Source organism: Aspergillus homomorphus (assembly GCF_003184865.1).
Source record: "Aspergillus homomorphus CBS 101889 unplaced genomic scaffold BO97scaffold_28, whole genome shotgun sequence".
NCBI classification, from domain to species: domain Eukaryota; kingdom Fungi; phylum Ascomycota; class Eurotiomycetes; order Eurotiales; family Aspergillaceae; genus Aspergillus; species Aspergillus homomorphus.
The window spans coordinates 355,525-365,263 of record NW_020291914.1 but is presented as its reverse complement, the minus strand read 5'-3'; the positions used below and the strand labels follow the sequence as shown (position 1 = coordinate 365,263).

Genomic DNA, 9,739 nt, shown 5'->3' with positions numbered 1-9,739 from the left:
AAGAGTTTCGCATCGCCAACAGCCAGCCCTATCACCCCCTATGGTTGCTACGTTTTGCGTTCCGCCGAATACTAGGTGCTTATGAGTCTGTGTGCGCAGGAATCGACTAGGCTTGCGCTTCAGGGGCTGTTTCGATCAGTCACCCGAGCCGAGAGATCCCATTTCTTTGTCATCAGCCAAGCGAAATGAGAGCTGGATTCCCTCGATGCTGGGATGAAACATGATTGCTGGATGAGCGGCTGTGCTTTGCAGTAGGGACCAGGGTGCCTGCAGTCCTCCCGCGATGCTGCATGCCAGATCGGCCCTGATCCATCTACCGTCGTCGTTTGCCTCCGACATCATATTGACGGACAGTGCCCCCTGGTCCACTTTCGGAATCGATGTGCCATAGCAACTGTACCTAAGCCGACCTGCCACCCCAGCGCAGATGTCACTCGCTCTTGATGTGTGTCCTCCTCAATTTCGAGACTCCTGGCACTTACATCATACTCATTATCACCTCTGTTATGTAGTATCATCCAAGCTTTTTGTTGATTCATACGTCGACATGACAGTTGGGTCATATCAGCTTGTTTGGGCCCGTAGGCTTCCTTACAAACGGTCCCGGAACGGCGTGGACGAAATCCCCGGGGTCTGCTCTTTGTCCCCTTTGTTTACTGTACCGGTAGTGTGCTGTGAACGCTTGGAAGGCTCCCAGGCGCAGTCTGGCTAGTGCTTGGAACGATTCTGTGTCACTCAGATATATGTCTTCGGGTTGCAAGACATAGCCAAAGCCAAACGGGTGCTGTATCACCAATCATGAATTAGGGGCAAAAACATTGCAACGAAACAATCCCAAGGCAGACATGCTTGCTGTCTAATGGCCCGTCCTTGTCTTTGTATATTCGTAAAACAGACTGTCTCACTCTTTTTTGGCAGAAGAATGAATTTGAAGGTTGGCTTCTGCCTGGGTTTGCGATTGTATACATGACCGACTTGACTGACACCTTCCTAAAATAGATATGTATAGACTGGGGCTGACTTCGTGTCAACCCATGAAGCTTTGCGTTCAAGACATCTCTGCCTTGCAGGCGACATCTTCTCAAGATGCCCAACTCTTGAATTCCATAGGGAGCGACTGGATATATTCACTGTGTCGGCGGCCCTCATGCCTGGAGAGTCCAACACGCAAATCACCTTGACCCCAGTGTTATTCAATGGGTGCCGCCGAGATTCAGTCAACACAACCTACTACGCACAGTGACTTTCTCTCTTTTCCCCTTTGGCCTCTTCTCACCACCATTTAGCACGCTTGGTCTTTTGCTGAAGCCGTACACTACATACCACGTGACGTCACCGAGACCTACCAGCAACCATGAGTATGATCAGGAAGCCCCCCAGCGCCTACGGCGGAGGATACAGTGATGCGCTCAGAGAGCAGTAAGCCTAACACTCGATCGACTCTTTACTTTCAAAGCCTGTTTTGCTAAAACACGCAATTCTACTCTAGGATCAACAACGTTGCCCTCCCGGAGAAGTCAGGATCTTATTCTTTCGATATAATTCATCGGCCTCGCAACTGACAGAACACAGAGTCAAATGTTTCAGCTGCAAGAAGCTCCGTCAGCCGAACGCCTACTCCAAGCGTCAGCAGGAGATCATTCGCCATGCCGTCGTGCTTCAGGGCAAACGGGCCGCTAACTTTACTTGCGAGGCACGGTGCCGTACTTGTATCGGTGGATCCGTCGTCGAGCTCAAATGCTCTATCTGTGACAAGACCAAGACTTTGGAGCACTTCGCGAAGAATCAGCGCGGCGATCGTGATACTGCTGTAAGTGTTCTTGTGCAGACCCGGCAGGAGCAACAAGTTTGCCTGACTCTAGCTTTCGAACAGAGATGCCTGAACTGTGTCCAGAGCGCCTTGGACGTGGAGCCGCTGCCGGGAAGACAGAGACAGTTTCCGGACACTGCCACGGCAACAATTGCGGGCGCTGCAACTGTGAGTCTTAACAAGGCTCTGTTTTGTACGATTTAGGGGGTGTGTGCTTTATGGCTGACGTGATCACAGAGCCAGGCCGAAGTCACTGCATTGACTGAATCCGCCGAGAAGCTGAACGTGGGTGAAAACCGCCCCGTCCCGTACGGTTCCATCGATAACGGCGCCAATGAGGTCAACGCTGGCAATGAGGACTGGAGCGAGTCCCGCCGCAAGGAAGAAACTGCCCTGGCCACCACCAAGCAGGATCGCCAGTACGTCGGATACAGTGCTGACGGTCGGCCCTACCCAGTCACCACTCTGGACAAGAAACCCGTGACCCGTTACGAAGACTACTTCAACAACGCGCCTGGAACAGTTGAGTCCACTAGGGGCAATGCCAAATGGCCAAGGGTTCCTGTAAGTTGCATAGTGATAACAGAGACTAGCCATGTTGACTAACGATGTGCAGGGCAGACGCATTCCCAAGGGCAAGGAGCCTTCCATGCGTGTTCCCGAGCCTGTCGGCGAGGACATTCCCTCTGATGAGAATACGGACGAGGAAGAGCTTCAGAACTTCCTGTAAGCGGACCTCGAGCCGATACACGGGTGTACTACATGTACGACCAGGGCGACAGGTACCGACTCGGGGGAAAGCTTCTTCCGCGCTCTACCAATGTCATTCTCTGATTTTTGATGCGTCTTGTTTTTTCTCTATGCACCGGTGAGATGGATGTGCAGCAGATGGCATGCTTGGTGAGAAAAGGTGGCGGATTGGCCTATTTTGCAGTGATTTTTGTACTTCCTTACCATCTCAAAGCAATGGAACACTGACTTTTGACATTTTCATGTTGATCCACTCGGTCTAGTTCTTCATCACCAGTTCAGATAAGTGTTGTCTTTTCTTCTGATGATCCCTGGAACCTGCCCTGAGCCACCCAGGGATTGACGCGGCCCGTTGTCCACCAGCGTACCACGGTTGTCATCAGTCTGGCTCGAGGGCCAAAGCTCGAAATCACGCCCTGGGGAGTACGTCAGCATCCTTTTTGGTATCTTAATGTACTTCGAGGTATAGATCCGGACATTGGCTGGTGAATACAGGCCAGACGCACGACCTCCTCCCGGACTGCAGTTTTGAATCCTACAGCCGCCGGGGGCGAAAGATGGACATGGAGGTTATCCCAAAATGGTGGGAAGATGAAGTGGCATAGTGTGCGACCCTCGAATCCGGGGTGGGTGACAGGAGGGGAGAGGGGGAATTTGCGACTGAAGGCTCAGCTTTTGGCACAAAATGTTTGACTTCCCCGCAAACCCGCCGAATCAAGCATGACGTAGGTTAATCCGGAGGTTTCTTATCTTGTCTTGCTCCCTCTCCCTCTCTTTCTCTTGCTGTTTCGCTGCAACTGTTGGACGCCTTCGTCTGTTGGCATTTTCCAGAGATTTTACTTTGGACTACGTATTTATTTTCCGAGCGATCGTTCCACCAGGGCCACCAGGGCTGCTGCCTTCCCCGTGACCCATCAGTTGCTGCTGCGACTTCAAGAACACCAACAATAATTCGCTAACACAGTTTGTTTCAAGATCCGCCCGCTTTGCCCGCCGCCCGCCGCCCGCCGCCCCTCTCTCTCTCTCGCTCTCTTTCTCTTTCTCTTTCTCTCTCCCTCTCCCGAGTACTCCGTCTGTTTCTTTCTTCGCTTCTACTCCATTCTTCCCTTCTCTCACAGAACACACCAGAAAGACTGAACCACTGCTTCGCCACACAAGCGTCGCGTTCATCGCATTCGAGCCCCGCCTTTTCCCTCCATTCCTTCCCTGCCGTTCAACCTTAAGCCCTTCCCGCCTCGTCCTTTGCGGTTCCAGCGTTTCATCTTCAGAACCACACAGCATCGATGATCATCCTGTGCCGTTGTTAGAGCGCAGGGCAACAGTCTATTGATTCTGCCTTGTCCAACCACGTCCCTGATTCGATGGCGTACAACAGCTATTCCAACAATGGCGGCTCTTATCCCCAGTACTCCCACACAAACCACCTGAATGCCAACGAGAACCGCGCATCGGCTTACACCCCGCCCTATCCGGCGCAGTACCCAGCGCAGTATGGACCTGGACCCGAACAACCGAACATGGCTCAGCCTCAAGTGCCTCCCCGACCCTCTTCCCCAGGCAACTATTATACCAAACCGCCATACGACCCCAATGCATGGCCGCAGCCCCAGCAACAGCCGCACACCGGAAGGATCAATGAGGCTGTCAACTCTGCCTTCCGCCAGGCCGATACCCCAGCATACCTGTCTCCCGATGTGGTCTCACAGATTACGGCGACAGTAATACAACAGCTGAAAGCAACGGGCTTGGACGGTTTGCACAGCGACCAACAGCCCCCGTCAGTGTCATCGCCGCAATGGGCTCCTCCTCCTCCTCCACAAACTGCTGCCCCCACCTATGGAGAGCCGGCATTTCCCACCACGGTGCCCCAAGCTGCTCCCCCACCACCTCCGCCCAAAGTTGGCCCCGATCCTGGTGATTACCCGACGCCTGTGCCACCCACAGGGCGCCCGACTAGTCCCCATTTATATGCGGGCTCATCTTCCGGTCCTTCGACTGACCGCCGCGCGTCACCGGCGAGTCAGGTTAGTGAACCCAGCCATAGTGTGGAGTCGTCTCGACCAAAGCCACCATCGCGGGATGTCACGGTGACGGAAATGACCACCTTGGAGAAGATCTGGGGCAAGCTCTTTGAGAAGGGCAAGCCGACGGAGAGACTGGGGCAGCTCTTGCGTGGTGTCGCGGTTCATTTGGTGGGTGTATCTACTTGACGAGATAGATAATGTGTGAAACTAACTGGTCAATTCACAATAGATCGAAAACTATCCGCCCGGAAACACCCTGGTCGTTACTCCCGAGAAGCTGCAGAAGTTTTATGAGGACACCAAAATCGAAAGCGACCCTTATCCTTGGCAAGGTTAGTAGGTCTTCACTATGTATTTTGAACTGCGCTGACTCGATTTCAGACATCTTCGATGACCGCACATCTTCGATCTCAAGATTGTTTCGCGAAGTGGAGGCGGAACATCATCTCGTGCAGAACAAGCTGAATGAGAGACCGGATATCCCGGGCTTGACTCCGCGGGGATTCGAGCGGTGGGCCACTCTGATGATCCAAGCCCACCCTGACAAGGAGTATGAGCGCTTCCACAACGCGGTCCTAAATATGCCTATCAATAACCCCGACAACCGGCGAGAGCGCTTCCCGAAAGAAATCCCACGGCGACTGTTTCCAGACTTGCCCAACTTGTCGTTGAGGGAAGAGATCGATCAGTTTATCATGCGACACTGTGGCGTCGACCTGCCTCCAATTTCGGAGGAGGAGTTGAAGAAAGTTGCCGAACAACGTCATAAAAAGGCCGCACACAAAGCTTCAGTGAGCTCGGTAGAATCGAACCCGTCGCTTAGTGAGCGCGAGCGTCACCCGTACCACACCACGTCGGCGACCACCTCGTCGTCTGCCGTAGTCGATGACGAGGAGGACAAGGAGGTGCCCTCTCGTCCCATCGAGCGCCAAAGAAAGCCGTACACAGCACACCCGGGGGGTGGGAAGGTCTACAATGAAGGCTCTGCCCCGCATCGTCATGCGAGTTCAACCACAAGCTCTGGTCCGAGAGACAGCCCGACCCTGTCTGCAACCCGCTTGCCAGATACATACAACCAAGAACCTCATCACTACCGCGCGGGGACGCCCCAGTCACAGCGTCCAGCCACTGCCTTTGGACGGCCGCGAAGCCCGCGGGGGTTCAACGCCGGGACTGACTACCGACACTCGGAAAGCGACCTCTTGGCTCACAGCGGTAACGCGCGGTACCCGGCAACCTCTGATGGAGATTATTACTACTCGTCCAACGCTTCCACTCTTCCGGGAGGAGACGTGCCCACTGAGGATCGTCGCCGATACAAGGACCTTGACCCGGAGACCGAGGATCAGAGGCTTTATGAAGCGATCCGCGAGCGAGACAAGGAGAAGAAGCGAAGCAGCTGGGGCGGGGACGAAGATTACTATCGCAGTAACCCGATCAGCGGCACGGGCGGCACGGGCTACGATTACAAGACGTATGGCTACCGGTGAAGTCTTCCCTGGGAGATTTGGTTCTTGGTTCTGTTTTTTGGTTCTGCTTTGGGAGAGATATCCATTGTGCGTACGTTTTGTCGCGTTTCATGGCTTTTGTGATTGTAATAGCGCTGCGTGGTTTTTTAATGGCTTTTCACGACCTGATGATAACGTTTTCATGACTGACTGTCTTTGGAGGGAAGGGAAGGGAATTGTACCTATCACGTCCATCCTTAGCCACGTGTGGTCGGACCATTGTATTAGGATGATGAATTGTATCAATAGCATTTGTTCTGGGGTATCAAGTTTCCGTCGCTCGGTTTTGAGTAGAAGTATATATACAGTACATAGTAACCCACCTAGGTTATAAGATATACAAGAAGTCAGCAAAAGATCATCCCTCCTCCCCTTCCCCAGCACCATCGAATCCCCATTTCCTCTTCCTTGCATCCACTCCATCCCCCATGGCCAGAACCCGCATCAACTCAACCCCAGCCTCGCGCGCAATCCTCGCCTCCCGCTCCCGCACCCTCTCCTCAGCCTCCCACGTCCCCAATATCTTCGAATACTCCCTCTCCTCCCGCACCACCCGGCGCCTTCCCCTCCTCACCCCACGCTCCGCTTCCGCCTCAACGCGCTCCTCCTCCCGCTCCGCCTCGCCCCGCAGCCGCACCACCTCAGCCGGACTGAGCACCCACGGCGCAGACAGCACCTCCACGCGCACCCGCGCCCGCTGATCCATAAACCGCATCTCGGCGTTGATAGACGCTAGCACCGTGAATCGCTCCAGGTGCAGCTGTACCGTGCTCGTTCCTTCCCCTGTCCCTGTCCGTGTCCGTGTCCGTGTCCGTGTCCCTAGGGGGTTTACCGTAGGGCGGGAATACGTCGACGGTGTCCCTTTTACGTGGGCGAGTGTTCCCGGGACGAGGGGCGTTATGTCGAGGGTGTGCTGGGTTGTGGGGGAGATGTGGTTTTGTTTGCCTCCTGGGTTTTGGGCTTGGGCTGGGTTTGCGTCTGCGCCACCGTCTCGCTCTGGGTTTGTGTTTGGCTTTGCGTCCGCGCGGGCTAGGTAGGGATCGGCTTTGACGGCAACGATATCAATAGACGCGCCGCTGCTATCGTCGAGCGAGAGGACGGTGACGCGCGCGTACTCGGTTCGCGCTGTGATGAGGCCTGCGAGGGAGATGAAGCGGATTGGGTGGTTTAGATGGAAGTATGTTTCTATTTTGATATTAGATCCAGTCTGTTTCGGAGGGAGGGGGGGTCCGCTTCGCACCTGGATAGTCTGCGCGGCGGCGCAGGCGCAGCACGTCGGCGGCGGCCATCTTTACCCAGGTGAAGTGCGTGGGGGAGGCTTTGAAGCAGTAGGCTGGGTAGAATTCGGGGGTTGTGCCGGTGGCTGGCGCCATGGCCATGAGGCCATTTTTGTTGTGTTTTGTTTATTTTGGGGTTTGTCTGGTGGTGTTCATTGTTGAGGGGGTTGTTTTGCGTCTGAATGTCACGTGGTGATAACGGCTATCGCCGGGTCTCTGGTTTTGGGATGAGGTTGCTGGGAGGCTGAAAGGAAGGGGGGTCCGGGGGTTCTCCCCCGGATACTCTCTTCTCTCTGGTTTCCAAATGAGGTGGCCAGGAAGCTGAAAGAAAGGGGGGTCCGGGGGTTCTCCCCCGGATACGCTTATCTTCTATTTATATATGGTTGTGGGTGGGAGTTTAGTTCGAATCGAAGAATGGTATTACAGGACAATTTATACACTTCACGCATACTAATTACTGATACTATACAAAGTGGCATTACTCCCTCTTCACCTCGTCCTCCCCGATGGTCCACCGGTTTAGAATGCCCACGCCGGCATTGAGATACGTCGCGAAGCCCAGCCACGCGGCATACGGCACCATCATCCAGAATGCAGGGCGGTCATGTTCGTACCAGGTGTACATCAGAGCCGAGACATTGGCGCCCAGCAGCAGCATGTCGGCGAGTGCCCAGGCGGGCTTGCGCAGGCCGAAGAACAGCGGCATCCACAAGTAGTTGAACACCAGCTGCGAGCAGTACAGGCCCTGCGACTGGACCGTCCATTCCTGCAGCGTCGACGAAGACAGCGGGGAGACCGTTGTGCCGGTTACCGTTGCGTGGTGGGCGGCGAAGCCCATCAGGCCGTAGAGGACGGTCCAGACGGGCCCGAAGAGCCAGGCGGGCGGGTAGAGCGGGGGTTTTTGGAGGTTGCGGTAGACGTTCTTTGTCTGGGATTGTTCTGGGTTGGTTTGTTAGAGGTTGTGTTGTTTTTCCCGGGGGGAATGGGCTGGCTGCGTGCGCTTACTGTTCGTCTGGAAGCCGATGTAGGTTCCGGCGGCGATGGGGGCCGCGACGGAGAGGAGCGGCGAGGTGAAGACCGTTTGGGGGAGAACGCTGGACCACGGCATTGTGGCGGTGGTTCTGGGATTGTGGTTGAATGATTGGGGGTTATAGGAGGTTTGTGTCTTCTGGGTGGACGACACGTTCGTGTTATATAAAGAATGGATGGCTGGGTTGGGATCGATCGGGAACGGATGTCAACGACGTCATGCCGGTTGCGATCTGTTCCCCATTCTGTCCTTCCCTCCGCATCTTCCACGTGTGATGGGGCCACGTCGCCTATTCAGATGTCCAGTTGTGGTCTGGACAATCGAGGAACGAAACGGCGTTGGAATGGATTGAATGACAGCTTTGGTGTAGAGCTGGTAGTTATTTCGAGGTCATGAATTTCACTTTGGCGCATCATGCATCGCATTGTCAGTAGCCGAGCTCCATACCAGTATGATCTCTTACTATCCTACATATGTGTCGGGGAATTGCTGAAGTAATAAGAATACGATTCGAAGACAATGAAGTTGAGATCAGTAATCCTTGCTCGCTTCTTGTTGAGGTCTAATACACGCTCCTAGTCGCCCCGAGCACGGATACAAATATCACTTTGGTTCCTTATCACAGCAACGAGCATTGTTCCTTTATTTAAGCTTAATTCCTTCCCTAAAGTACCTCTTCCTCATACTTGTTGGATGAACATTACACTTTCCTAACTGGATAACGCTCAATTTATGCCTCGACAACTGTCGAATCTTGCCCCACTAATCATTAAAAAGAGGAGCCATATCAGTACTCTCTAAAGCCGTACAATAAGAGCATCATCCTCTGTGATCTATACTTCCTATACTACGTCTTGCAGTATTAGTGCCTGGGAACGTTCTCATGTTGCAAAGTAAACGGACTGAAGATGGCAGCTATTCCTGCCGCTCACCACCAGCTTAACCATATGTATCACTTGCACTCGCCAACCAGCTTGATCATCAAAAACATCATAAGATAGCATATACTCACAATATATTGCCATACCGGTCAGATCACAGACAAAAAGAACAAGGAAATCGAACCCCTAACTCAATGATATTCATGATTATCAATATCAGCATGTACGCAGTCAAAGTACAGAGCAATATGGAAGATCCTTGCCCTATTCAATCCAGACCACACTCTGTCCTTGCATGAGAGCATCCGCAAAAGCAATAATGAGCTTTCGCATTGACATCCGGCAGGTGATATCCATGGAATATGCTTAGAGCATGGATACTTGAAAATATAAGCCCCCTAGGGATTCTTTCCATGGACATACCTGGATTTGCTGGCTGGTACGACTCGACCAGAAATT

At 53.6% G+C, this 9,739-nt stretch overlaps 4 protein-coding genes across 4 annotated transcripts; 2 read left to right on the top strand and 2 right to left on the bottom strand.

Moving 5' to 3' along the window:
• Positions 1-1,354: 1,354 nt before the first annotated feature.
• On the top strand, positions 1,355-2,540 carry BO97DRAFT_426414 (uncharacterized protein; the record flags this gene model as incomplete). Its single annotated transcript, XM_025697126.1, has 6 exons — positions 1,355-1,419; positions 1,490-1,516; positions 1,573-1,810; positions 1,874-1,978; positions 2,048-2,374; positions 2,427-2,540. 6 exons carry the CDS (start codon positions 1,355-1,357, stop codon positions 2,538-2,540), a joined length of 876 nt encoding a protein of 291 aa, XP_025549804.1.
• Positions 2,541-3,458: 918 nt separating this feature from the next.
• Positions 3,459-6,262, top strand: BO97DRAFT_124871 (uncharacterized protein). The gene is made up of 3 exons (XM_025689994.1): positions 3,459-4,752; positions 4,814-4,916; positions 4,966-6,262. The coding sequence occupies exons 1-3, from the start codon at positions 3,922-3,924 to the stop codon at positions 6,072-6,074; spliced, it is 2,043 nt and encodes a 680-aa protein (XP_025549803.1). The 5' UTR covers positions 3,459-3,921; the 3' UTR covers positions 6,075-6,262.
• A 188-nt stretch (positions 6,263-6,450) lies between these two features.
• Positions 6,451-7,717, bottom strand: BO97DRAFT_444609 (OB-fold domain-containing protein; the record flags this gene model as incomplete). Its single annotated transcript, XM_025698472.1, has 2 exons — positions 7,333-7,717; positions 6,451-7,277 (listed from the first exon to the last, which is right to left on the bottom strand). The coding sequence occupies exons 1-2, from the start codon at positions 7,469-7,471 to the stop codon at positions 6,451-6,453; spliced, it is 966 nt and encodes a 321-aa protein (XP_025549802.1). The 5' UTR covers positions 7,472-7,717.
• A 55-nt stretch (positions 7,718-7,772) lies between these two features.
• On the bottom strand, positions 7,773-8,487 carry BO97DRAFT_372483 (TspO/MBR family protein). The gene is made up of 2 exons (XM_025692867.1): positions 8,375-8,487; positions 7,773-8,308 (listed from the first exon to the last, which is right to left on the bottom strand). The coding sequence occupies exons 1-2, from the start codon at positions 8,475-8,477 to the stop codon at positions 7,848-7,850; spliced, it is 564 nt and encodes a 187-aa protein (XP_025549801.1). The 5' UTR covers positions 8,478-8,487; the 3' UTR covers positions 7,773-7,847.
• Between the last annotated feature and the right edge of the window lie 1,252 nt (positions 8,488-9,739).

Excerpts from the sequence above, each read along its gene's own strand:
- BO97DRAFT_124871 (XM_025689994.1), top strand. The coding sequence starts at position 3,922 with ATGGCGTACAACAGCTATTCCAACAATGGCGGCTCTTATCCCCAGTAC. Across the intron at positions 4,753-4,813 it reads GTGGTGTCGCGGTTCATTTG|ATCGAAAACTATCCGCCCGG; the intron begins GTGGGTGTATCT and ends AATTCACAATAG. Across the intron at positions 4,917-4,965 it reads CGACCCTTATCCTTGGCAAG|ACATCTTCGATGACCGCACA; the intron begins GTTAGTAGGTCT and ends ACTCGATTTCAG.
- BO97DRAFT_372483 (XM_025692867.1), bottom strand. The coding sequence starts at position 8,477 with ATGCCGTGGTCCAGCGTTCTCCCCCAAACGGTCTTCACCTCGCCGCTC. Across the intron at positions 8,309-8,374 it reads CATCGGCTTCCAGACGAACA|AACAATCCCAGACAAAGAAC; the intron begins GTAAGCGCACGC and ends AAACCAACCCAG.